This window comes from Centrocercus urophasianus, unplaced genomic scaffold (genome assembly GCF_019232065.1).
Source record: "Centrocercus urophasianus isolate 14NV4802_14NV808 unplaced genomic scaffold, USGS_Curo_1.0 seq_733, whole genome shotgun sequence".
Taxonomy (NCBI): domain Eukaryota; kingdom Metazoa; phylum Chordata; class Aves; order Galliformes; family Phasianidae; genus Centrocercus; species Centrocercus urophasianus.
In genome coordinates, this window is record NW_024885348.1 from 1 (window position 1) to 27,915 (window position 27,915).

A 27,915-nucleotide genomic window follows, 5' to 3' on the forward strand; every position below is an offset into this window, starting at 1 on the left:
TTGAAGTTAGCGTGCGTGTAGCGCGTGTGTAATGCAGTCGCAATGGGGCGAGTGAGGGGAAAGGTAACGCCGAGTCCTTCATCTGTAGCTGATGCACAGAAATGGGGGTGGATGAGATGGGGGTGGGTGACTTTGTCACTTGTGTGCAGACCGTGCAAATCTGTCGTGAGGTCGTTATGAGCCCTGAGGGGCTGCGGATCCCCACTGCAGTCACAGAGCCATAGGATGGCCTGGGTTGCAAAGGCCCACAGTGCTCATCTGGTTCCAACCCCTGCTGTGTGCAGGTCACCAACCAGCAGCCCAGGCTGCCCAGAGCCACATCCAGCCTGGCCTGCAATGCCTGCAGGGATGGGGCATCCACAGCCTCCTTGGGCAACCTGTGCCAGTGCCTCACCGCCCTCTGGCTGACAAACTTCCTCCTCATATCCAACTTAAACCTCCCCTTTTTCAGCTTAAATCCATTCCTTCTTGATCCTTGTGGGCCCATAGGAGTGGTAGAACCCCTCTGCGATCACTGTGAGCCCAGAGGAGCTGTGGCTGCTGGCTGCCAGCTGTGCTGTTTGCACACAGGGTGAGGCAGTGGGGTGTGCACTGAGCTGCGTGCATCCTGTGTTTGCCGACTGCTGCTTATGAGGGAGTTGGTCCGTCCTGTGTGATTCCTTCCTGCCGTATGCTCAGCCTTAGCACAGCGTTTGGTATTTCCCAATTTTCCTCAAGAATTGGCTTCTCGAGGCTCGGCTGGAGGTTCTGTTCTCTGAGGGAAGAGGAGCTGCGTCTCTGGGAGTGGGGTTAACCCCCACTGGTGGCTGTTTGCCAGCAGCACTCCTCAGGGCTCAGGATTGGGGCAATTTTGATAGCTTTATCAGTGATCTGCATGAGGTGGTCAAGTGCCTCCTCAGGTTTGCAGATGGTGCCAACTTAGGCAGGAACATTGATCTGCCTGAGGTTAGGAGTCACAGAATCATAGAACCCTTAGAGTTGGAGGGGACCTTGAAAGGCCATCAAGTCCAATTCCCCTGCGATGCACAGAGACATTACAGCTCCATCAGGTTGCTCAGGACCTGTTCCAGCCCGGCCTTGACAGTCTGGAGGAGTGGGGCTTCAACCACATCTCTGGGCAACCCGTTCCAGTGCCGCACCACCCTGACTGTGAAAGACTTTTTCCTTATATCTAAGCTAAATTTACACTCTTTAAGCTTGAATTCATTTCCCCTTGTCCTGTCACTACAGACTCTGTTCAAGACTCTGTCCCCTCTTTCCTGTAGCTCCCCTTTGGGTGCTGGAAGGAAAATCTGCAGGTTGATCCGGATAGGATGGACCAATGCTGTTCAGCAAGGCCAGTTGCAGCGTCCTGTGCCTGGGTCATAGCAACCTCATGCAGCAGTGTTGGCCTGGGAAAAGTGCCTGGAGAAGGAGCTGGGGGTGCTGTTGGCAGCTGAACACGGGCCAGCATTGTGCCTGGGTGGCCAAGAACGCCGGTGACATCCTGGCTCATAGCAGCAGCAGTGCAGGCAGCAGAGCAGGAGGTGCCCGTCCCTCTGCATGTGTTCTGTCTGGAGCCTGTCTCTCTACAAGGAAGTGAGTTGGAGGAACGTGTTCAAAAAATGAGGCTGGTGAAGGGACTGGAGAAGACGACCTCTGAGCAGCGGCTGAGGGAATCCAGGTGGTCCCATGTGGGGAAGTGGAAGCTGAGAGGAGAGCTCGTCACTGTGCAACTGCCTGGCAGGGCGCTGCAGTGAGGAGGGGCCGTCTCTGTTTTCGGGTGATGAGGAACGGGATGCAAGGAAATGGCCTCAAGTTGTGCCAGGAAAGGTTTAAATTGGACCTTAGGAAGAGTGAGTGCCTCCACGGGCAGGGTGGTGAGGTGCTGAGATGGGCTGTGCCAGGCAGCAGTGCTGTCACCAGCCCTGCAGGCATGGAAGAGATGGTGGATGTGACACTGAGGGATGTGGCTTAGTGGTGGGGTCTGATAGTGTCAGCTGGTGGTTGGACTCAGTCTTAGAGGTCTTTTCCAACCTGAGTGGCTCCATGATGCTAACTAAGCAAATAGGAAATGCAAGCACTGGGCTGTTTCTGCCCCGAGTCAGTGACACCAACGTGTGTGCTGACCTGACTTTGGGACAGTAATTCTGCTATTCCTGTGTTCAGCCTCTGGGGTGGTGCAAAGGTGATGGAGCCGAGCTGCTGTGGTGCCCATGGATGGGATGAGGCAGTGGACACAAACTGGAATCACCTCTGAATACCATGAAGTGCTCATCTGCTGTGTGGTGATGGAGCCTCAGCACAACCCAGGGCAGCTGTGGAGCTCCCCTCCTTGGGAAGCTGTCTAGAACTGACCTGGGGTAGAGGTTGGGCACATTTGTGACACTGAGAAGCTGTGGCCTTGTGTTGAGTGGGACGAGCAGATTCATCCTCAAACATTGCTGGTGGTCACAGAGGCGTTTTTACTTTCCATGCCTTTAAATGAGTCCATTCTGTTGCCAGCTTGGCAAACAGCTAATGGTGAAAGAAGAAATTTCCCCGTAAGCCTGTGTTGCTTTGGAGCTCCACGATGGGTGCAGGGCTGCATGTAAGATACTGGCACTGCGTTTGCTGGCTGTTGCACTGATACAGAACATGAGCACTCCTAGCTTTATTGCAGAGCTTTATTCCTTCACCAGAAGTGTCATCTCTAGAACTGTTTACAGGATTCCAAGACCTGCCTGCTTGCTTCACTGCTTCCCAGGTGTTCTGTTCTGCAGGCTGCAGAGATAGAGTTTGAAAGCATTGGAAATCAGAGTGTGCGTTCGCAAGGACAGGAGAAATCATATTTTCCAAACAAGGAAGACTTTTCACTTTCAATGCTTACCACAGATGAGTGAATGTGACAGACCCAGAGCGTGTTGTGTAGAAAGGAGAGAGGTTTTATCTCCTTACTGTCAAATAAATTGTTTTTCTTCTCTTCTGCCTTCAAGGACCCTTTGTTCCTATGCCCTGCCAGGACCCACGAGATAAACAGGAATGGTGTGAAGGAGCTGTGTGTGAGCAGCAGCACTGCCCTGCAAACCTCCCCCCTACTGAACAAGCAGACCTATGAGCTCCTCAGTCCATGAAGGAGGTTGGTGTTCACGTGGCCTTTTTGCTTCCCGATAGAGAAATGCACGTTAGCACACCTAGCTTAAAGTCAGGTGGCTGGGAGCTGTGACTGCCACGCTGAAGTGATGTGTGATTCTCACCCTTGTCGGTGTCTCCATGCTCTAAGTGGCAATGTGAGAGGAGGGGTTTGTTTGCAGAGATGAAGGAGATTGAGAATGAGCATAGAGCCAGCTTGAGAAGTCTCCTGCTGGCTAAGCAGAGACGTCAGAACTTGATGTAAGCTTGAGTTTCTATCTAATGCGGTACTTGCATGTTCTGTTGCAGTCAGGCTAGAGCAAGGAGAACTGACAACAAACTAAAACCTCTTTCTGCCTCCTCCCTCCAAGCAGTGTGGGAGAATGGCAGACATGTTCAGTTTGTAATGCTTCACCTCTGCCCTCCTCCCTCGCCCTGCTGTGAGGTCCCTCCTATGGGATGCCATCCTTCCCAAACTGATCCTGCACAGCCTTCCCACAGGGATGGATTGCTCCAGTGTGAGGTCCCTCGGGCTGCAGCTCCTGCCCAATGACCTGCTCCAGCATAGACTTACCTCCATGGGCTGCACTCAGACCTGGGGCCAGCTCCTGCAGGGCCTTTCCATAGGCTGCAGCCTCCTTAGGCCACATTCGCCTGCTCTGCAGTGGGCTCCTCTCCGCAGGCTGCAGGGAACTTCTATTCCATGCCTGGAGCACCTCTCGCCCTCCTCCTGCACCCACCTTGGTGTTCTCTGAACGTTCTCTCTCTGAGTGGAGCAGCATTTCTTCCCCTTCCTTCGGTCTGCTCTCCTGGAGGTGCACTCAGCATCCAGAGCTGCCTGTGCTATGAAGCAGCTCCTGCACTCCTCTGACAGAGGGCCACCCCTGCTGCCCAAACCTTGTCACACAAACCCAATGCAATTCCTGAGGTTTTTCTGTTCTTTGGTGGTTTAATCCTGGCTGGCAGCTCAGCACCACGCAGCTGCTTGCTCTCCCTTCCTAGGTGGGATGGGGAAGAGGATTGGAAAGGTACAAGTGCAAGAACTCAGTGAGCTGAGGTAAACCACTGTGTTCTCTTGGCAGAGCAGTTGCACTCTCTGTAAGCCTGACCAGTGTGGAGGGATGCCTTTTTTTTCCCCCAGCAGTTTTGGCTGTATCCTGACTCTTTGCTTTGTTTCAGGCTGAAGATGCTGAGCCGTTTGTCAGGCTTGGCAAATACTGTTCTTCAAGAGCTGTCTGGCGATGGTGGAGATGCAGTTACTGAGTCTGAGTCCTCTGACACTGTAAGTAAGCTGTAGTGAAAATGTTTTCTGAAAGAGTGGTCAGGCACTGGAGTGGCTGCACGGGGAGGTGGTGGAGTCACAGGATCACAGAATGGTAGGGGTTGGAAGGGAGCTCCAGAGATCATGGAGTCCAACCCCCTGCCAAAGCAGTTCCTACAGCAGGTCGCACAGGTCGGCATCCAGGCAGGTCTGGAACATCTCCAGAGCAGGAGACTCCACCACCTCCCTGGGCAGCCTGTTCCAGTGAACAGTGGGACCCATAGAGACACCTTGAGAGCCATAGAGACACACTGGGACCCATAGACTCCCCCACCTCCCTGGCAGCCTGTTCCAGTGCTCCTCACCTCACTGCTCAGCCATTCCTTCGCACATTGCTGCACAACTTCCTATGCTGCAGTTTCCAGCCGTTTCCCCTTGTCCTGTCTCCACTCCCCACTGAAAACAGTCCGGCCTCGCCATTCTGCCCCCCACACCTCAGATATTTACAGACCTGGATCAGCTCCCCTCTCAGCCTTCTTTCCTCCAGGCTGCACAGACCCAGCTCACTCAGCCTTTCCCCATAGCAGAGATGCTCCAGGCCCCTCACCATCTTTTGGCCCTCCGCTGGACTCTTCCCAAGAGATCCTTGTCTGTTTTGTGCTGGGGAGCCCAGAACTGGACGCAGTGCTCCAGGTGAGGCCTCACCAGGGCAGAGCAGAGGGGGAGGATCACCTCCCTCCACCTGCTGGCCACGCTCCTTGCAATGCACCCCAGGATGCCATTGGCCCTCTTGGCCACCAGGGCACACTGCTGGCTCATGGCAACCTGCCGTCCACCAGGACACCCAGGTCCCTCTCCACAGAGCAAATCTCCAGCAGCTCATCCCCCAACCTGTACTGATGCATGCAATATTCCTCCCCAGATACAAGACTCTACACTTGCTTCTGTTAAACCTCATCCTACCCTGGAGGCGTTCAGGGAACATCTGGATTTTGTGTTGAGGGACGTGGTTTAGTGAGAATCATTGGTGATGGGTGGATGGTTGGACTGGGTGATCTTAAAGGTCTTTTCCAACCTTGGTGATTCTGTGAGAAGACTTCCAGACATAACATAGAATTGGTTTTGGGAGTGTAAACCATCTGGCTGCAGTGAGAACTATTTCCTCCTTCACTGCTGAGTGCTGAAGGAGCTACGGAGCCAACGTTCCACTCTGCTTCTGAATTCCCAACATCTTTAGTCAGTGCTTATGTGGGGGCAAACCAAAATCTACATAAGTGTCTAAATCTCAAAGTGATGCTAGAAAAAGTATTAGAATGAGAATGAAGAAAGATTTCCAAGTTTTAATGGTTCTGTAAGCAGGAAGAGGAGCTGTGCACAGTTGGGTGCCAGGAGAAGACTTTGATCTGCAGGCTGCCTTTTAGCACCTAGGGCAGTGCAGACTACATGAGTGGTGGCATCTCCTGAGAGCCACTCACTTCAGCTTTCCTGTGTTCATTGAAGATGCATGCATTCTTTGTTGTTGTTTTTTCTTCCCCCCCCTTACACACAGAATCATAGAATGGCCTAGGTTGAAAAGGACCACAATGATCATCAGTTCCAACCCCCTGCTATGTGGAGGGGCCACCAACCACCAGACCAGGCTGCCCAGAGCCACATCCAGCCTGGCCTTGAATGCCTCCAGGAACGAGGCATCCCCAGCATCTTTTTCTCAATGATCTTTTCCCACTATTTCACAGAATCATGTATAGTTCTGTAGGCTGCATGCAATGTTTGCAAGGAACAAGAAGGCAGCGTTTAGGAGCGGACCTGAAGGTGACAGCAGGATGTGTGCTGTGGTCTGTTTGGACTTTGCTCCTCCAGAGCACCCATCTCACTGTTTCAGGTAGAGCCTTCAGAGCTGGGAGGAGGAGGCATGGAGGAGGCACCAGAGGACTTGTTGGAACGGTTAGCACAGACTGAGAAGCTGGTTGTCCAGCTGAAGGATTTGATCCGAGAGAAGGATGCCCTGCTCCAGCAAAAGGAAGCTGTGCTCAAGGTATCATCTCTTTTACCAAGGACCTAACAGCAGGTGTGAAATGCTGTGTCAGCTTTCTGTGCAGGCTACTTTGTGTTTTCTTCTGACATTGAGATGCCTGCACTGCTGAAGGCGCCGGGTTTGGGATTCCAAAGAGTGGGCCTCAACCAAAGAGATGTGGGATTGCTTCTGTGCCCTTTGTTTAGGTGTAGCTGCCTCTGAAGTGAAGACGTGGCGTCCAGATGCCGTGTGCATTTGCAGCTGTCATTGCTCTGATAAGTGCTAATATCTTTTATGTCAGTGGGTTTTTTTTTTTCCCCTCCAGTTCAGAGCATTTGGGACCTACCAGGCTGTGCTGCAGCTTCCCAGCAGTCCAGTGGTTTGTGGCATTTAAACACATTTATGTATTGCTTATCCTGAGGCACTGCAGGAGAGGAAGTCCTGAGGGACTGCATATTGTAGAGGGAGTCAAATTTAACTTGTTCTGACTGCTAGGAAATGTCCCTTGAGTGGTCCATCCCCTGGAGAGAAACTGGCAGAGCAGAAGCATGCAACTGTTCTGCTGTTTAAAGCGCTTTGGAGCAAGTTTGTTTTCTGAATGCTTTAATTAGCATTGGTAGTGAGAGGGGTTTGGGCAAAGAGGCAGACTGACAAAACTGCAGCTTTTATGAGTGGTGCTTGCAGGATGGTGGGCAGCACTGGGATTTTAAGCACAGCCCATTCGTGTTCTTCTCTTCCAGGAGGAACGCGAGGCTGCTGATGCAAAGCTGATGAAGCTGAAACTTCAGGCCAAAGCCAAGCTGGCATCTCTGAACAAACGCATCGAGGAGCTGACAGAGAAGGGCCCTCTGCTGCCTGCACAGGCCGTGCCAGGGGAGCAAATGTGTGCTAAGGTTGGGAGAATTAAAAGATGTTGCTTCTGCAGGTCGTCTGGGGTTGCCCTGTGTCGTAGGTCTCGCCCTTCTGTTGTTAGCAGGACATCCACAGTCCCAGCAAGGATGTCTGCTGCAGGAAGCTGATCTGTCCAGCTTCTCTGTACTACAGACCTCCTTGGGGTGCACAGCTTGATCTCCCCAAGGGTACGGGTCACTTTCATGCTGTGTATCTTCAGTACTCTCTTATGGGTAAAGTTCTTGCAGAAATCACATCTGTGTGTGAGCTGTTTCCCAAGGTTACCTGTTCTGACAGCACAGCAAAAGAGAGGGGAGGTAGGCTGGAATGCAAGACAGAAGGAGTAGTTGGAAGGCAGTAACTTAAATGCAAGATGGTATTTCTAAGCCATGTATCTTCCTGTGCCTCTGCAATGTTTCGTGGTAAATTGGAACCGTTTGTGTGAACCTGGGTAAGAGGAGGGGCAGGAATGTCCCATGCCAGGATGTTAAAGAAGCTGCTGACTGCTGGTGAGGAACTGCCACAGGCACTGCTGAGTTTGTGAAAACTTTGGGAACTGTTCTGCTGACCACATCATCTTTTTAGAAGAACTTTATGTGAGCTGGCAAGAGGAGTGAGATGGAAGCCCAGAGAGGTCACTGCACACTGGGGTGATCTTCAGTAAACCAAAGAGGGTAAAAGGTGATTAGAAACACTGGGGAGAGAAAAAAATAAGTTAGGAATTGTAGGGAAAGTCAAAAGGTGAGTGTGAGTGACATTGAAATGTGAGCTCTGAGGTGAGGGGTGGCCACTAATTGAAAAGCACCTGAAAGGCAATCCTGAAAAGTCGTTGGTCAAAGGTTCACGGGCTCACAGGAGTCAAGCCCTGTTTCACAAACTGCATCTTCTGTTAAGATGAGATCCCCACCAGCTGACCAAGGGCTGGTGTCTGTTTTTTGGATTCCAGTATAACTTTGAGGCTGTTTCTCACAGTATCCCTCTGGACAAAGCATCCAGCATATGGCAGCCAAAACCACAGTGCAATGGGTGAGCAGTTGGCTGACAGGTGGGCTTCCATCAGGCTGCAGGGGTTCTGCAGGGTTCTATTTAGGGCCACAACTCTTTGATGCTTTTGGCAATGACTTAAATGTCTTGAAAGTATGCTAAGTAAGTTTGTGACAGCACTGAGCCAAGCTTAGAAGAAACATAATTTCATCTTAGAGCTGTGCCAGGAAGGAGGGCACCGAGAGGGTGGCACAGATGTTGAATACCAATAGTACAGTAATACCAATAGTTTTCTTTCTTATGTTTCTTTTTTTCCTGATTCTTTCTTGCAGTGTCAGAATAACCAAAATGCAAGAGAAGAGCAAAGGGACGAAGCTGAAGGTCTGGAAGAGCAGCTCAGGGAGCAGGAAGAGACTGTAAGGGGTCTGAAGGAACAGCTGGCTTTAGCTGAGATGAACCTGAAAGACGCTGAAATCAAATATGCAGCACAGGTACGTGGGGAAAAACAAAGCTGTTTTTCTCTGACTGTGTTTCTCACCCCATCACTTACACTGATGTAATTCGCAAGGGAGACCTATTCCTGGTGACACGCTGCTGCTGATGTGCCCAAATCCAGCCATCTTGGCAGAAACCTGGGCTCCAGGACCCAAAGTCCATCCTGAGAACGCTGCTCCTGGCAGCTGTGTGTGTTCAGGGTGTGCATCTGTGTGTGCAGACAGCCATACAGTGCAGCACTGGTACGAGAGCACACAAAGGACGTTTTTCTCTCTGTTGGCACACATGAAAGAATGGTGAGAATATGCACAGTAGCAGGTCGTGGGTCCTCCCAGCAGCTGTGCTCAGTCTGCTCAGTAATCAGCTCTTGAACCCCAGTTTCTCCACTTCCTGACATGTGAATGTGCAAAACCATGGGGCCTGTGGTTCTGTTCCACCTGTAGGCACGGACCTGCTGGTCTTGAAGACGTGCACAGAGCTGACTGGGATTCCCCTGGTCCCTCTGACAGCCAGCCCCCTGTGCTGCTCTCCTGGGAGAGGTGTGGATACATGCAGACACTCATAATACACAGCTGCACACCCTTCTCTCTGCTAATTGACTCCCTGCTGTCTTCCCCTCAGAGATGTGAAAGTACAGAGAAGCAGGTCTTGCTTTTAGAGCCCCTCGAGGTGCTGTGGTCCCTCTGGTGTTGCTGGAGCTCCCTTGGCCATCCAACAGCCAAGTCTGCTTGTGATTTTGAATTTGGGTGCTATTCCCCATCTTTCCCTGTTGAGGGAGGGCATCTGCACTGAGACCTCACCTGGAGCATGGAGCCCAGATGGGGAGTCCTCAGCACAGGAGAGACACAGACCTGTTTGAGTGTGTCCAGAGGAGGGCCACAGAAATGAGCTTGAGGGTTGGAGCACCTCTCCTATGAGGACAGGCTGAGAGCTGGAGCTGTGCAGCATGGAGAGGAGAAAGCTGCGAGGGGACCTGAGAGTGGCCTGTCAGTGTCTGCAGGGGAGCTGCAGGAAGGGGACAGACAGTTGAACAGAGTCTGTGGTGACAGAAAAAGGGGAAATGGCTTCAAGCTCAAGGAGGAGAGAAGAGATTTAGGTGGAATATAAGGAAAAAGTCCTGCACAGTGAGGGTGGTGAGGTGCTGGCATGGATTGCCCAGAGATCTGGTGGGTGCTCTGTCCCTGGAGACTTTCAAGGCCAGTCTGGATCAGGCCCTGGGCAGCCTGATGGAGCTGTGGTGTCCCTGTGCATTGCAGGGCAGTTGGAAGGGACCTTTAAAGGCCATGAAGTCCAACTCCTAAGGATTCTGTGCTTACCGTGTCGCCTGGCTTGGAGTTAGCTGGAGGTGATGCCTTCAGCTGCATGGCTTCAGTTGCCATCACTGCAGGCTCATGAGCCCTTTGGCCCCCAGCCTGACTCTCATGAGAGGCTCTCAGATGCATTTCCCCTTGGAGGACAGAAGGTGTTTCCCACAGAAAAGAAAAAGAATTAGAAATACAATTCAGTAAGAGAGGGTGCTGATCAGATGCAGGGTATGGCCGGATCCACCAGGGTATGGCCAGACAGACGTGTCCACCAGCTGCTGTTACACACAGCTTGCTTTTCTAATACCATTGCCATCTATTTTGTGCTTGCTCCTTCCCAAACAACCTAGATCCATGCGCTTCCATGCTTGTGGTTCTTCCTTCAAACACCCCACAGTCAGTCTGTGCAAACCCAGAGCACTCTTTGGCCGCTTCCCACCCTATCATCCCTCGGTTGTCTCCACCACTTCATGCAAAAGGTGCTCAGCAGTGGAGTTCTCTTACTGTGTTTCCCTCTTGGATAATGAGAGAGGTGGCTCTCTGAGCACGGGGTGAGGAAGCAGCCCCTGGATGGGGCTGGGCAGGGAAGCCCTTGCTCTGAGTTGGGATATGGGCTCCTGCCTGCTGCTGTGCTTTAGTGGATGGGTTGTGGTGTTTTATCACTGTTCTGGGGTGAATTTTGGAGCTTCTCCCATCCCCATCATTGCCTCTCTCTGCTTTGCTGGGGATGAGCAGATGAGCTTGTTATCACATAGAGCTGCTGCTGTTGTGAGCCTTTACGGGGTGGCTGATGTTAGTGCTGTGGATGTCACTTTTAGCTTCTGATCTGTGAAATGGACAGGATCCAGTGCAAATACAAAATCAGGAGCTTTACCAGCTCGTACTTGTAGTGATTATGTTTTATCATTTGTGTTTTATCGCATGTTCTTTTCTATATGGGATCTGAACTGTCACTAGCTGATGTCTGTATGTTACAATGCTGGAGTTGCTGTCTGACCAAAGCCACACAGAGGGTTGCCAGGCTGCAGACGTCGCCAGATATGAGTGATGTGCTGATGCTGAAAGCACACCTGCACATCTGTCACGCTTACAGCCCTCTTGGGTTATGTTTGCTTGTTTCTTTTTCCTCTCTGGTTACTGTATTTTGGTTTCTGTTTTCAGCTGAGCTCGCTGCAGGAAGCAATTCAGGAGAAGGAAGCTCTCCTCAAAGAGCAGGTTCACCAGCACCAAGCTGAATTGCTGAGAACAGCAGACAAAGCAGCTCAGGAAGCAGAGGTGCAGCAGGTATGTTTGTTACAATCACCTTGTTGTGAAGAGGAGAAAAGAAAATACATTTTGAGAGCCAGAGGATGCATTGGGAAAGCTGTTCTCAGCAAAGTGAGCAGCGGTGAGAGGAGATGGAGCTGATGGCTTGGGGCTGTCAGGTTGCTTTTAGAATGACATTCCACACTTCCAGAGCTCCCCCTTCAGCCTGCTGAGCTGCTATAAAACTTCCCTTGTTGCAGGTAGGAATGTAGTTACTGTTGAATGCAGTTGTAGTGCTGCCCTTCCCTATTGGTGAAACAGCAGCGAGCTTTCCTTGCTGCACTTTGGTTCCGTGGTGGACATCAATAAGAGCAATTTGAGCCATTAAAGTAACTGTTGCAAGAAGTGGGTGGGTGGGTGAAACTTAGGGGATGTGGTCGCTCTGCAGTAGCCTCTCAGGGGCTCTTACAGACCCTTCTCCCACAGAACCTGCTTACGCTTCGGAGGAAGCTGGAGGAGCGAGAAGAAGCTCTGCTGGGACAAACACAGGTGGTGGAACTGCTGCAGCAGGAGCTGCGTGGGGCTGAACAACAAAACCAGGTGCCCTTTGGTGTGCTTACTGCCTTACTGTGTGTGGATGGGAGGAGTTTTGTACTGACAGAGCTTGTGGAAGTTCCCACATGAGCTTATTGCTGGCGCGAGGATTGCAGCAGGGAATCAGCCAGCAGGTTCATTAACATACCAGGTTCATTAACTCCTTCCTTCCAAAGGAGGGCACAGACTTAATTGCAGCAGAAAAGAAAATGAAATGAATACCACTACACAGAGAATGTTTCAGTAATAATACAGCACACGTCTCCTGATATCTGCCTCTATTTCTGGCTTTGTGGTCCCCCCCCAAAAAGTTCCATGGCTTCCATCTGGTTGAGGACGAAGGATGCAGCGAGCTGTCAGCACCACAGATCTCCAAACTGGAAGGATTTGATGTTAGTGGCTCATTCCTCGATCCAGGATCCACTTAGAAGCATTTTTTATGTTTGCTGAGATGGTTTTACACCTCTGTGTTAGTCCACAAGTTTGTGCTGTATCTGATTTTACTTTGCTTGGTGTGTTTTATGCCATAGCTGTTGTCTGTATGTCGTGCAGTACATCACAGAGTGCTCCTTGTCCCTTTTGTTACTCCTCAAATCACTTCTCTCCAATTCCAGAACTGCCTTTTTTAGCCAATCTCTGTGAAGTGCTGAAGACCTTTGGGTCTCCGTTGCATCCCTTGCTTCTGTCATCCCTTCATGTCCTCCCCATGTCCTGCTCTGTGTTCCTGCTGCTCAGCCCCTCTGCTATTTCCCACTGCTGTATTTTCCCACACCGCGCTGCCAGTTATGGCAATTTCATCTTACAAAGAGCACGTTCTTGTGTCCACCCATCTATGAGAACAAACAGAAAAACAGAGATTGGACCCAATGAGGACGAGTAGAATGAATTTTGCATAGTTGCCCGGTGAGAAGTAATCTGACTGCAGCTGCACCAAGTGAAGCCGCTTCCCGTGCGGATCCACGACGAATGCCTTTGTGCTTCCAATCTCAAAGCTTCTCAGAATCTCCAGCCCTTCAGAGACCTCTGCTGTGTCCGTGTCAGGGACAGTGGTGCAGGGCGTCACCTGGGTGTCTCTCAGTCACACAGACAGCTGTGCTACAAACTCATTTCATGATCAGATCCTCATCACTGGTAGTTATGAACAGGTGAAACCTCTGCTGCCGTCCTGTTCTCCTGTGCTCTTTGTCCGTTCAGGCTTCAAAGGCCAATTCTGTGCTTCCTGGAGAAACGTCAGCTTTTGTTCTGAGTCTCCTTGGCCTCAATAATGTGTAACCCTGCCATCCTTCCTCCTTTATTTATTTATAATGTGCTCTGTGAGAACGTGGCTGGATCATCTGCTTTTTGTTGGTGAGGGCTTTGAAAGCTGAAGCAATTTGGAGCAAATGTGAGCTGCTTCACTGTAGAGAAGTGGGAAGGACTCATTTCTGACCAAATGGCTGCAAGCTGCTTCTGTAGCTCTGAAATGAATCAGTTTCTCTTGGTTTTGATCTTGCAAACTATGTACAGAGAAACACATCTTCGTCTTGGGGATCCATTTTGTAGTGCATGTGCTTTGTTTTCCTTATTGTCATCATCACAGAGTTTGCATTACATGTTCAATGGATGAAGAGTAGTTTTGAAGAGAAGGCAAGAAGCCATTTTTTGTTCCTTTTGTGTATATTGGTTGAAGAGCTCTGACTTTTTTTTCCCAGTGGTTTCTGTGGTAGCACTCTGCTTCCCAGCCCACCCCCACTGGTGGAGTGGTGCAGGATAGGGTGCAACTTACACGTAAATGGATTTATCCTCTCTGATGCATGTACTCACTGCTGCTCATCCCGATTCGTGGCACAGTCCTCAGATTCCTCCTCTGTGCCTTTGACTCCCCCTACACCCAGTGTCTGGTCAGCAGGAGAGCCTGCTACACCCATCCCCTGAGGCCCTGGGGCAGAAGATGCTCCTCCTCCTGCAGAGTAAAGGGAGCTCCTCAGGAGCAGGAAGTTTGGCAGAATGAACTCTGCCATGGCTGTTAGGGCCTGCATCTCTTCCCTGGCTGGCTTTAACCTCTGCTCAGTGTCTGCCAGCTTGCTGAGGTCTTCCATGAGCCACTGGGTGTAGTGTGGGGCACTGTGTCACCTCTAGATCCCTGTTATAGCTTTTTATTTTTTGACATAATTTCACGTACACTTTGTTGTTCTGCTTGTTAATTGTCCTCTGTAATTGTTGAATTCTCCCTCTTTTTGTTGTAGTGCTTCCTCCCCTTCTTGAGAAGCTTTCTTTCCCCCAGAAGAGAATTCATGGCCTCTGTAATGCTGTGTTTTCCTGTCCTATCCTCTTCCTCTAAGTAAATGTGTTTCTTTTCTGTACTCACAATGAGAACTCTTGTTTCTCCCAGTGTTATTTCCTTGCAAGCTGCAAACAGTAGGGCAGGTTCTCTAACAAACTGAGAGTTTTGCTATGTTGATTTCCTTCTTCTGATAAAATATTTGAAGAAGATTTAGTGGTGATTTTGAGATGCAGTTCGTGGAGTTGGCTTTGGTGCTGTTTTGATCTGAGTTAAATTAATTTCCATGTCCTTTTACAGGTGCTCCGAGATCAGTGCCAGAAGATGGCAGTGGATCTGAGCTCTCTGAGAGATGTGCTGGATGCAGAGAGAAGAGAATCTCAGGATCTCAGAGAGAAGATGGAGCTGGAAGTGGCCGAGAGGAAGCTGTGCTCCCATCGCTTGCAGGAGGAGGTGCAGTGTCTTTCAGAGCAGCTGGAAGAGGCAAGAGCAGCACAAGCAGAATTAGAGAGGTACAGAAGCTTGGAGCAGAAACAGAGACTGGAAATGGAAGAGAAGAATCTACAGATCAGTTGTCTTAAGGCAGCTGAACAAGAGCTCCAATCCAGCTATGCTGCCCTTGTAGCTGAGAACCATCAGCTGAAGCAGGAGGTTGGCCAGCTGCTGGTGCTGTCTGCTGAAAGCAGCACAGCAGTGCAGAATCTACAAGGTAAGCACAGCATTTTGCTGAAGGGGGTTCTCACTAGCCTAAGGATCACTGGATTGCCTTCTGTTGGCTTTGTTTCTATGCCAGCTCCTAAGGAGGTCTTGGTGCCAGAGTTCCCAGTTGCACGGGAGGATAGGAATGGTGTTGAATGGAAGGTCTCTGTAGCACAGTTTTGCTGACTGCTGCCCTCTGGCACAGCCCATGCATCAGGAGCTTGTCTGAGGATTTTAAGTGAGACTGTCACAAGCCTTTCCAGCCAGGCAGGCAATACTGCTCTCTCCCTTCAGCTCCCAAGCTGGTCGTGTTTCATCATATTGGTGCAGTGTTGTGCCTATCATAAGTGGGGTTTGTGTGCCAGTTTTCAGGAATGTAAGGATAAAAACCTGCTGACTCAAACAAACAGCAGCTGAACTCTTGTGCCATTCTTGACTTGGACAGTAGCCCTTCAGTGTCTTCTTCTCTGATTTTCTCTCTTCATTTTTATCTCAATGAAATTGAGATGCTACAACAGTAGCTACAACAGTAGTGCTACAGCAGTAATTTGTTCCCTGTCCTTTATAAGAAGGTTTGTCTCTTTGTTTTAAAAGAAACACAGTAATAATAGTAATAAAAAAAAAAGCATCCTGAAACTCTATTGGTTGTCCTATGATTGCAAACCAAGTAAGAAAAAAATAGAGTTGTTCATTTGGAAGGGACAAAACAGATCAACTGCAGCTGCCTGAACGTGGCAGGGCTAACAGAAATGTGGAGCTCATTACTGAAGGTGGAATCCAAATGGCTCTTGAGCATTGATGAGAGTGGGGCATCAACCATCTCTCTTGGAAGGCTGCTGTGGTGTTTGCCCACCCTCATGGTAACGAAATGCTATCAAATACTCAGTCTGCATCTCCCCCCACGCAGCCTTGTGCTGTTCCCATGCATCCTATCACTCGTTATTAGGGAGAACTCATCATGGTGTCCTTCCCCATTTTCCTTTCTGAGGGGAAAAGAACAGTAATATCTTATTTTCTAAAAGGTGCTTAAAATCTCTGTTGTGCTTTGGTAGTTCTTTTTTTTTTTCAGGGGAAAAAAAAGCACATTGTCCAATGCTGGTCTGTTTTCTCTGTGTCCCGTTCTCAGATGTTCCTGGACGAATACCGTATTGCTTTCTAAATGAGAGTTTTAATTTTCAAATAAATTGCTGAATGTGTGCATTTTTTTTTTCCCAATGTTTCAGAGAGGTCCCAGCCTGTTCTCCAGGAGCCTCAGCAGGGAGCTACAATGGTTGCAGAAAATTCAGAGGTAATGATTAAGCCCAAACTAAAACAGGTCAAGGACTGGCCTTAAAACTGCTAAGCTGTGATGGCCTTTTTTAACAATCCTCTTTGGAAGGTTATTATTAACTGGATTAATGGCAAAAGACAGAAATAGCTTCCAAATACTGCTTGTCCTGTGTTCTTATCAGACCACTTTCCCTTTGCTGTTTGGAATTCTTGTGTCCTTCATCCTCCCAATTGATATTCTTGCTATTTTCTACCTCTTATGAGTTAGTTCTTCAGCAAAATCATAGGCTAAACTGAGAGAGTTCTGAGGATACACAGTTCCAAAGGCTTAGCTGCCCTTTACAGGTTGCCTTTCAAATCCTTCCTGTCCCCTCTGCCCCAATGGGGGTCTGGCAGCGTGCTGACTTCTCTTTGTCAAACAGAAGACTTTGGGTGTATCTTTGTATGCTTCCACCACAAACAGCTTTGCAAACAGAACTGCAGGAAGGTTTGGATACCTTCTGCTTTGCTTCACGTTCCATCAGCAAGGTGATGGAGATGGCTGCCTCTGTATCCATTCTAGCTGTAGAGTTGTTAGCTTAGAGCAAGGTCTGGGCTCCTTCCAGAGTGCTCTGCTCCGCTCCCATCTGCCAGCAGGGGGGAGAAGATGATGCTGGGTTTTATGTAATACAGTCCTCTGCAACACAGAGGCAGTTGGTAGTGTGAACTCTCCAGCTCCTCTGCTCCTCCACTGATCGTACAGCGTAAGGTGAAGTGTCACATTTATTGACTTTTCTTATTGGCTACTGATTTAGAAATGGGGATGGAAGGTGTGACGTGTTCATATGCCAAAGATGGGTTCCTTAAGTGTTTGTTGCCATGAGGCAATCAGGCCAAAAGGTGACAACAAGTGGGGCTTGCAAGTGCAGAGTCAGTCCATCCTGCTTTACCCAGAGCCTTGTGTTCCAGCTGCCTGGCATTGGGCTGTAAGCTGGTGGCCTGGCAGGTTCACACACACATAAATGTGTGTGTGCTCATGGTCTTTCCAAGGGCAGATGTAAGGCTGTCAGCTATTTCCTGGAGCCCCTTTAGAGGCAGTGGAGAGAACAGTGCTTTAGCATGTGGCTCACCTTGACCAAGGTGGGTATTGAAAATCAGTCTGTGAATCCAGTGCTGGAAGTGTCCATTTCAACACCAGACACGTATATGGATAACTTACAGTCCACATAAATGGCTTTTATGTAGTGTTCTATTTGGGCAGCTCTCTACTGCCACTTGTGCCCTTGACCTGTTACTTCAGCCCAAAATATCTGTGAACTCAAGCCCAATACAAGGGTTTGGGTTGAGTGCACAAATTGTTTTCATGCATCCTGTATGTTCCACTTCAGCTGGCAGTCACAAAAGTGCTCTAAAATGTGGGACTGGAGATGGCCCTTGTCTGGCTGGGTGATCCTCTGTGCTTACATTTGAGATAGTTAACAGCAAAAGTTACTTCTATTCATTGTTTTCAGTCATAACTTAAAAAAGAAGTTGTTTCTCTAGTTCAAGTGGGAGTAGATTTTTCATTTCTAGACTTTTTTTAAAGCTGGATGCATAAGAAAGGCAAAATAAAGACTTCACCTGTGGCTTCCTGTCAGCCAGCAGGTGTCCAGCTGCTCCAGGAGAGCAGGAAGTGGGCTTTTCAGAATGGAAAATATCCTAAATCTGATCTGGTATCCTAATTTGCTGAGATATATCCCAGCCTCCTGCTTAGTATCATAACTAAACCATCTTTTATTTCCATTAGGCATCAGAGCTGGGTCTAACGTATGATCGACAGTTTATGCTCTAAGCTTGGTTGAGCAGCAGCTAAGATGGCTGTCTTCTAATGCAAAGGCTGTAGCTTAAAACTAAGTGTGCTTTCTTCCACTGATAGAATGAGAACGGTGGAGTTGAGGAGAAAACACAAAACTTGCAGGTTGTGGAAGATTCAGCCTCTGGCACAGACGGCTCTGCTACGTCTGCAGGTAAGGGCGCAGAATAGAGCGTGTTGACCTCAGCATTGCAGAAGTGGGAGAACTGCCAGGAAAAGTCCAAAGTGGTTTGGAAAGGAGAGCTTTAAAGTCAAAATCTGAAGATGTAGAGGAGATAAGAAAAGATACAGAGAAGGTGGAAGAGAAAATACTAAGGCAGGCAGGTGAGGATACATGAACAGAAAGTAGTAGGTAAGATGAGAAAGGAGAAGGTTTTGAAGGAGAATGCAGGTGCACAGGCTGTTGAGTGATGTGCAGAACAGACTTAAGATGAAGCACTGAGTTCCTGTGTGAGAGCCAATAAGATTCTTTTGTCTCAGGTGTTACCAAACATCCCTCCCCCACGTTCCAACTTCTAAAAATCAGGAATGCCCCATTGAAGAGCTCAAATCTCTGCCTTCTTGCACTGCGTGAAGAGATGATCAAGAGATGAGAAAGTTTACTTAATTGCTGGAATGCGTATGCTTTTAATATAAATGTATACAGAATAGCAAAGGTGAAACTGAGTGAGCTGTAAACTCTGTAAGCTGTGGTGCTTCCTAACATTAAATGGCTTAAGTTTACAGCCTTGGTTTCGTAATGCACTTAATATTTTCTATATTTTTTCTTTGTTAACAAGAAAAGAACCATCTTGTACCACCTGCAAAACCTGTGAGTTTTGAGCTTAAGTCTTCTAGAACTAACAGAACTAACTGTTAGCTGCTAGAAAAACATTATGTCCCCAAAGAAGGGGTGGAACTACAGGGCTCATAAATAGATTTTGTTCTTTTTGGAAGAGTAGAAGTGTATTAGTTCACTCTGTGTCTCTTCATTATTCTGTTGCAGTTGCACGTGATGTAGACTTAGGTGATGTCAGCATGCAGTAAATACAGGATGTATTATAGGGATACAGGGATATCTGGACTGAGTGCATTGCTCAAACTCTTTTGTGTTTCCTACCTGGGAATTTGGAGAATCTCCAGTTGCACGGATTTTCTTTCCATTTGCTGATGGTGAGATGTATATTTTATCACCAGGTGTGTCAGGAGAGATGGTGAATTCTGAAGGGCAAAAGCCTTCTGGTGACACTTCGGTCCCACCTGAGGTACAAATTTCACCCACTACTATTTACTTTTCAATACTGTATGCATACATGGATATGGTAACTTAGCCTTTGCAGCACAAGGTGCTGACCCATTTGCAAAGTGATGATCCATGCTTTCCAGCAAGGGTTTGATCGTTCTTCTTTTGTCATCAGTTTTTGGGGGTGGAAGGAAATCTTAAGATTAATGTTTGGAAAAAGCCAAGCACTTTAGATCAGATGTTTTGTTTAGTGTTCTCACTTCAGAGATAAGCACACACTGGAATAGGGGTGTCTACATAAATTCTTGTCCACGTTAAACAGACAGGAAAAGTAAAGGACAAAACCTCCTCGTTCAGAGGCTGTGGATACGATGCTGGTATCTGTAGTCTCAAAATATGGCTGGATAAGTCCAGAAGGACACCTCTGAGGATCACAGAACTGAGACACTTTAACAGCAGGAAGCTCCATTTATGGTCTAATCCTAAAGCCAGACTCCCATGCCACAACTACAGGAAGGGAAATGAGCTGAGGAGTCCTCCTGTTAATGAGGCTGTTATTGGTTGTAACTGCTAACATGAGGCAGGGACAATGAAAAGTGCCCCTGTGGCAGGATTCAAAGGAAATGTGAAACCTTGTGCTGTGTTTCAGGTAAGAGCAGATGGCTCTCCCAGTGGAGGTGAGCAGTTTACTGAAGAAAACTGCCCGTCTGGAATTGGAGAATGTCTTGCTGCACAGAAACAGAAAGAGCTGTCTGTTTTGCTGCTGGAACTGAAAAAAGCTCAAGAAGAAATTGCATTTCTAAAAGGACAGCTCAAGGACCCAAACAACCAAACTTCTGCTGTTAACCAAGCAGGAGGAGAAGCTAACCAGCTGGAAGAGGATCCCCAGGCATGGCTTCTTGAGAGGGAAGAGCAACAGGTGTCAAGTACACAAAATGGGTTGGACAGTAGCTCATTACAGAGAGCAACAGAAATACAGCCAATTAATGTGCTTCAGGAAAACAAAACCGATCTTCAAGAAGTACCCCAAGAGGCCTCTGTTCGTGGCACAGGGGAGATGGGAGCAACACAGGAAACCTCTGCAGCATTTCCAGAGCCAGGCACCTCTCAATCTCAAGAGCTGATAAATCTGCAGAACCGAACTGCGGAACTGCAAATGATTCTGCAGAAATCAGAGGAATCCTACAAGAAAGATCTGGGAGAAAGAGATGCAGAAATAAACAGGTTAAACCAGTTGGCTGAAGAATACAGGAAGAAGATGGAGGATTCTGACAGTTTGTTCTGTGCTTTGGCTGAAGAGAGAGATCAGCTCCTGTGTCAGATGAAGAACCTTTCTACCATGACAGAACTGCAGGAGAAAGTGAAGCAGCTGGAGGAAGCTCTAGCTCTTTCTGAAAAGCAGAGGCTGTCAGACAGCCAGAGCAGTCTTCTGAAGGAACAGATCCAAAGCCTTAAAAACGAATTTAAATCCAAAGAGGTTAAAATCGAAGCTTTACAGAAAGATTTGGATGAAGCGCAACTTCAGCTTTCTGATCAGGACGTGCAACTAAAAGACATGCGAAGCCAGATCCAGAAGAAGGAATGCGAAGCCCTTGATCTGGAACAACTGCTGAGGAAATACAGGGCTGAGATGGAAGAGCTTTCCCAAAGCTTAGCTTCCAAGGGCCGCGAAGCAGCAGGCCTAGAGCAGCTTGTTGCTGAACGTAGCAGGTGCATAGAGAGCCTGCAACAAACCTTGCTGGAGAAAGAACAGCAGATGACAGAGATCAGCATCAGCATGTCTGAAAGAATGGTGCTGCTGAACGAAGAGAAGTTTTCTCTAGAAACAGAGCTGAAGAGTCTCAAAGAGCAAACAAGTGTCTTATTAAAAGCCCAGGAGGGAGAAGACCGAAACACAGAAGCGGAAGATACATATCTGAACTGCGAAGTGTCTGAGCAGCAGTATGAGACAGTGGCAGAATGCAGGGAGGGTGAGATACCAGCAAATGAACTTGAGTTTCTGAAACGGGAAAATGAGCAGATAAAGCGAAAGCTGCAGGCAGCACTTGTTAACAGGAAGGAGCTCCTGAGGAAGGTCAGCAAATTGGAGGACAAGTTGATGCAGGTGAAAATGGAGCCTGAGTCAGAAAACTCAGTGGCTCAAGAAGCTGAAGGGAAAGAGCATATGATGAGTAGGATAAGCCAAGAAGTGAATCTGGAAAGCTCACCCAGGGAGGAGCACCTAATCCAGCTGCTTTCTGAAAAGGAATCTGAGCTGCTGAGCGTTCGGAAGGAGCTGCTGGATAAGGAAGCTACTGAAGCACAGTTAGAGGCGGTGATTGAGGAACTGAAGCAGAGCTGGCAAGATAAGACAAACGTTGACTCAATTAAGGCTGAAATCATGGGAAGTCAGACAATTGCTGACAAACTAACTGAAACCAACGAAGGCCCAAAAGATGATGAAGAAAACAATGCAGCAGCTACAAATCTTGAAGAAAACCAGACGTCTGCTCTGAAAGAGAGAGTTTCAACTCTTGAACAAGAAAAAGAACAACTTCAGAAAAAGCTTCAGGAAGCCCTGGTATCTCGCAAAGACACTATAAAGAAGGCTCAAGAAAAAGACAGGCATCACAGAGAACAGCTCAAACAGCAGAAAGATGATTACAACACCCTTCAAGAACAATTTGATATGCAAATGAAAGAGAAGGAAAGCATCCAAGCTCAGCTCAGGCAACTGCAGGAACAGAGAGGATCAACAGAGAGCGTTCCTGGGAATCAAGGCTCTTTGGATTCTTCATGCTTGGAAGCAGGAAATTCTACAAACAGCGAACTTGTGCAAGTCATGGATGTTTCTGGGGAAGAGTTTAAAGCAGAACTTGAAAAACTGCAGGTGGAGAAGGAGGAGTTGGAAAGTAAGGTCGGCTGTATGGAAGGTGAACTAGCTTGCAAATCAGAATTAGTCTTTAATTTGCAACAGCGCATAGCGCAGTTGTTGGCAGAGGCAGAAGGGCTGACTGGAACCTCTGACCAAGCTGAAACTGAGGCTGCAAGACTTCAGAGAGAACTGGAGGAAGGTCAAGTGGAAATTTCTAGGGAAGACAGTTTGGAAGACCTGAAAACACTTATGCATCAAAAGGACGAAGAAATTGAATTCCTTAACTTGCAGTTGAGGGAGAAAAGTGAGGCTCTTGCTAATGCAAAGGCACAGTTGCTGGAAAAAGAAGACTCTGTTAAAAGTCTGTGTAGTCAGATTGAAGCTCAAGCTCAGGCACATGAGGAACAGAGCAAGCGACTGCAAACCGAGCTGCTTGAAATTCAGCACAAACAAGATGATGATGCAGAAGCAGCCAAACAGAAGAATCAAATGCAGAGAAAGTTGCAAGCTGCACTTATCTCTAGAAAAGAGGCATTAAAGGAGAGTAAGTCACTGAAAGAGGAATTGGCAAATGCCAAAACTACTATTGAGAATCTCTGTGTCAAGTTGAATAATATGGAAAGCCAAATAGGTGGCCATGTTAAAGAAACAGGTACTTTAACAGAAAAAATAGCAAGTCTCACTGAAGAGAGGGAAAAACTTATTGCAGAAGTTAATAAGGTCCTTGGAGAAAACCAGAATCTTGATGGATGCTGTAAAAACCTGAAGTTGACACTAGATGGAGTTCTCCTAGAGAAAGAGAAGCAGGAGAAGGAGATGGAGTCCTTGAAATGCCTGCAAGCTGCTGAGAGCACTGAGTGGCAGGAGAAACACAGGGAGCTTCAGAAAGAGTACGAAACTCTCCTGCAGTCGTATGAGAATGTGAGCAATGAGACGGAGCGGATTCAGCGTGTTTTGGAAACCGTGAGGCAGGAAAAGCAGGAGATTTTCGTGAAGCTGAAAAGTGCTGAAGTGAAAAAAGAAGAGGCGGATAAGCAGCTGCAGGAAGCTGAACAGGAGATTGATGGAATGAAGGAGAAAATGAGGAAATTTGCAAAATCAAAGCAACAAAAAATTCTGGAGCTAGAGGAGGAGAATGAGAAGCTTAGGGCAGAGATGCAGCCCGCAGGTGGGGACCTGCATAGGACTGACGATGGAGCTTTCCTTTCAAACGCTAACCTGAAAGAAGAGCTGGAGAGCTCTAGGAGGGATTATCAGTCTCTTTCTACTCAGCTAGAGGCTGTAATGGTTGAAAAGGAGTCTCTTACTCAAGAGATCACAGACTTAAAGCATCACTTGCAGTTAACGGAATCCAAGCTAGAAGAAAGCAGAGAGCTGTTAGACAAGTATGTTTCCCTGAAGACAACAGAGAAAGAAACAAATCAGGCAGTTGCTACACCACCACCAATAGAGGGGACTGAAAATCAAGTGGACTTAAGTTTTGGACCAAAGTCTCCTGATGCAAAGCTGGAACAAAAAGCTTTTGAAGGTAGTAGCCCACCTGAGGATGTTAATGCCTATGTAAAGGAGATAGCTGAGCTGACAGAGCGAATCACTGAACTAGAGGAGAATAGAAGGGCTTCAGAGCAACAGCTGGATGATATCCGCGGGAACGTTGAGGCTTTAGAAGGTGAGAAAAGGGCTTTAGAGACCCAAATGGAAGCAAAAGTCCTTGAATTAAATGTTCTCCAGGACACAGTAGCAAAGATGGAAGAAACGGTCCAAAACACCAAGGAGGACCTCATCAGGATGACAGAACTGAAGGACACTTTAGAGGCTGAGAAGGATGATTTGGAGGAAAGGCTCATGAATCAGCTGGCAGAACTTAATGGCAGTATTGGAAATTATCAGCAAGATGCAACAGACTCCCAGATTGAAAATGAACAACTGAAACATGAGCTTCAGAGTTTGCAGAGAGCAATACATGAACTGGAGGAGGAGAAACGTCAGATGGCAAAGGAGAAAAGTAAAGCAAGTTCAGAAAACCAAAAGGAGTATTTAGAAAAGTTGAAACGCACTTGGAGGGAGGACAGTAGCACACATGTAAAGGAGCTTCAGGAGCTGCTGAAGCAGAAGCAGCAGGAGATTAAGCAGCTGCAGAAGGACTGTATTAAAAGCCAGGAGAAGATCAGTAGTTTAGAAAGAACTGTTAAAGCTCTAGAATTTGTCCAGAGTGAGTCTCAGAAAGACTTGGAAGCAGCCAGAGAGACTTTAGCTAAAGCAACAGAAGACACCAAGAAGGCCCAGGCAGAGCTTGCTCACTGCAGAGTTGTGCTGGATGACACTCAGAGCGAGGCAGCGAGAGTCCTAGCAGAGAGCGTCAAAATAAAAGAAGAGTTACGGGCAAGCAAAGAGAGTGCTCTAATTCAAATGAAGAAAAAGGATGAGGACTTTGAGAGAAGACTGGAACGGGAGAAAGACAAGCACTCGAAGGAGATGAAAAATATGGAAGAGAAACTGGCAGCTTTGCAGAGGGAGAAAGACAAGATGGAAGCAACGGTTCGTGATGTTCAGGGCTCCTTGACAACAAAAGATCGAGAAGCCAAGGAACTGGAAGGCAGCCTGAACAAAACGCTGGCCCAGCTTGCAGCCTTCACCAGGAGCATGTCTTCCCTTCAGGATGACAGGGATAGAGTGATAGATGAATCCAGAACATGGGAGAAGAAGTTCACAGAAACGATTCAAAAGAAGGAGGAAGAAATACGCTTGAAAGAGGAAACTTGTGTTATGCTGAAGGAGCAGATGAAGCAGATGGCTACACAAGTGGAAGAACTTCAGATTCATATATCCAGGTAAAGAAAGTGATGATGATTAAGATAGTGTCAATGTATTTCCTTTAAAGAGTCAGCAGCCAGAGGTAAGGAGGGGGAATGGCTGTTTACAAGGGTGGATAATGATAGGACAAGGGGGAATGGGTGTAAAGTGAGACAGGGGAGGTTTGGGTTGGATATGAGGTGGAAGTTTTTCATGCAGAGGGCGGTGAGGCACTGGCACAGGTTGCCCAAGGAGGCTGTGGATGCCCCATCCCTGCAGGCATTGGAGGCCAGGCTGGATGTGGCTCTGGGCAGCCTGGGCTGCTGGTTGGCAACCCTGCCCATGGCAAGGAGGTTGAAGGTAGATGAGCATTGTGGGCCTTTTCAACCCAGGCCATTCTAGGATTCTATGAGGAAGGTGTTAATTTTAGAGATTAAGCTTGGTATGTCAACAGAGCATGGGGATGCATAATTCCAATTGGATCCCAGATTAGATTTTGAGAGAAGGATGGAGCTAGAGAAGCCTAACATAATGTTAACCTTGGAATTTCCAAAACTCAAAAACAAGCCATTCTTTCATGAGGAAAACTGTTCTACAGAGTTTGATTGAAATGTTGTATGTTGTGAAATGAATGTGGAATGGATACCAACTGTAGGAGAACAGCACCTTTGTTTGTAGAAAACAAATTCTGAGCCTCACTGTATGGGGAAATTAATTTCTCCTTTGAAAGACTGAAGGTATAAGTGGGGCTGAGAAGGGCTCAGTAGCTGCACATTCTAGAAAGGACTATCTGTCGTTGCTAGTGTGCCTGTAGCATCATTTGGGTTGGAAAATACCCTTAAGGCTATTGAATTAAAACATCAACATAACACCACCAACCCATTTCCCTAAGTGCCACATAAACATCTCTTAAATGCCTCCAGGGATGGTGACTCAGTCACTCCCTTTGGAAGCCTGATTCAGTGCTAATCACTGGAAAACTAATTTGGTGGCTTTTCTCAATTAATAGAATCAATGAAAATTGTTAGTGTGGTTTTGGATCCTGAAATACCTCATTGATTTGGGTCTGGTCTTCCCTTCTCTGTTTTTCAGGCTGGAATGCAACAAGAAAGACTGGGAATCAGAGTCCAGGAGGGAGATTCAGCAGCATCAAGAGACATGTGAAATGTTGCAGGCAGAAAAAAAAGAGCTTTTAACTCAGCTTGAAGGGTCTCAGAAACTATTCAGTGAGTCCCAGGATGAACAGCAGAAGCTGGAGTCAGAGATCCGGAGCCTGAAAGACCAGCTTGCTGACCTGCAGAGTTCCTTTGCCAGATGTGAACTGGTTAGAGGAGAGTTGGAGAGTATGGTCAAGCAACAAGAGAACAGCATCCAGAATTTTAAATTCAGCTGTGAGCAGCTTGAGGCTGATCTGCAGGCTTCCAAGGACCTAACAAACAAGCTGCATGAAGAAACGAGCGCCAAAGATCAAAAGATTGTTAGTTTGCTATCTGCCAAGGAAGAAGCAGTTAGGGCTGCTCTGACCGAATTACAGCAGCAACATTCTGAAGACATCACACTGTTGGAGCGTAGGCTAAGCAAGGAAGAAGAAGATAAAAAGGCTTTGGAAATTGAGAAGAGCAAACTTAACGATAAACTTGATCATCTCACTGAGAAGATGAAAATGATCAGAGAAGAAAGTAAACAGCAGAAGGCACAACTGGACTCCTTCACCAAGTCCATGTCATCTCTGCAAGACGACAGAGACCGTATACTGAGAGAGTACAAACAGCTGGAGGAGCGCCACCTCGTTATCATCTTGGACAAAGACCAGATAATCCAAGAGGCTGCTGCTGAGAACAACAAGCTGAAGGAGGAAATCAGAATTTTTCATAGCCAGATGGATGACCTCAACTCGGAGAACGCCAAGCTGAGCGCAGACCTGGTGAGGTACAGAGAAGATCTGAACCAAGTCATTTCAATTAAGGATTCCCAACAGAAGCAGCTTCTCAAAACTCAGCTTCAGCGAATCCAAGCTCTGGAAAAGGAGAAGGCAATCGTGGAAACACAGCTGAAGGAGTCTGAGCGTACGCAGGACGATCTCAAGAAGAGCATGGAAGTCTTGGCAGAGGATAAAGTCAGCATGTCTCAAGAGGTTGAAACCCTTAAATCCTCTCTGTCCCGAGCTCAGAGTCAGGTGACAGCATTAACTGAGGGAAGTCCTGTCATGGAGTGTCAAGCACAGCTCAAGGCCCAAGAGGAAGAGGCACAAGAGCTGCATCATAAGCTCGTGCTCTCACAGCAAAGGATAACTGAACTTGAGGAGGAGCTAGTAAGTGTTCAGAAGGATGCAACCAGGAGAGTGGGGGAGGCTGAGGACAGGCTCAAAAAGGAATTGAAGCACCTGCATCATGATGCTGGGATAATGAGGAATGAAACAGAAACAGCGGAAGAGAGAGTAGCAGAGCTGGCACGGGACCTCATGGAAATGGAACAGAAATTTCTTGCAGTCACAGATGAAAACAAAGATCTCAGAGCCCAAATTCAGTCTTTCGGGAAGTCCATGAGCTCTCTTCAGGATAGCTGGGACCAGACCAACGAGGAGCTTCAAGCTTTGAAACAGAAATATTCTGCAGACTTAGGGGACCAACAAAATCTAGTGGAGAATCTTCAGAAAAAGATGCTTCAGTTACAAGAGGAGCAAAATTCCACTGCCCGCGACCGAGATACACTGAAGTCTGAGCTTACAGAAATGCAGAAAGCTGCTGATGAAAGAGGTCTCTTGGCACAGATTGAGGATCTGAAGCAGAAGATCAGAGCCAAAGACGATGAGCTTCTCCGTTTGTCTTCAGAACTGGAAGGCTCTTCCAACCAAGTCAAATCTTTCTCCAAGGCTATGGCAAGCCTGCAGGACGAGAGAGACCGGCTGCTGGATGAACTGGACAGAACACGGAAGGTGGAAGAAGTGAGGCAGCAAGCAGAAGGGAGCACTGCCACAACTCCATCAGAGGTGCTGAGTCTTAAGAAGGCTCTGTCCTCCCTGCAGAACGACAGAGACAGATTAGTAAGTCCTTGCTTTCTTTTCCCATTCTTATTTAAAGCTTTACAGGAGATTCGGTTCTTCAGATCT

General features: G+C 47.8%; 1 protein-coding gene across 1 annotated transcript in view; it reads left to right on the plus strand.

Annotated features, from left to right (window-relative positions):
• The first annotated feature begins 2,954 nt into the window (after window positions 1–2,954).
• GOLGB1 (golgin B1) overlaps window positions 2,955–27,915 on the plus strand; it is a 37,195-nt gene continuing 12,234 nt past the window's right edge. Inside the window, exons 1-13 of the mRNA XM_042838147.1 lie at window positions 2,955–3,097; window positions 4,270–4,372; window positions 6,234–6,386; window positions 7,106–7,258; window positions 8,573–8,731; window positions 11,201–11,323; window positions 11,771–11,884; window positions 14,439–14,847; window positions 16,061–16,125; window positions 18,001–18,091; window positions 19,114–19,181; window positions 19,809–24,844; window positions 25,899–27,849. Of these exons, the coding sequence (XP_042694081.1) occupies window positions 4,277–4,372; window positions 6,234–6,386; window positions 7,106–7,258; window positions 8,573–8,731; window positions 11,201–11,323; window positions 11,771–11,884; window positions 14,439–14,847; window positions 16,061–16,125; window positions 18,001–18,091; window positions 19,114–19,181; window positions 19,809–24,844; window positions 25,899–27,849 (8,418 nt within the window). The 5' untranslated portion in view covers window positions 2,955–3,097; window positions 4,270–4,276. The remainder of the gene's footprint in view (window positions 3,098–4,269; window positions 4,373–6,233; window positions 6,387–7,105; window positions 7,259–8,572; window positions 8,732–11,200; window positions 11,324–11,770; window positions 11,885–14,438; window positions 14,848–16,060; window positions 16,126–18,000; window positions 18,092–19,113; window positions 19,182–19,808; window positions 24,845–25,898; window positions 27,850–27,915) is intronic.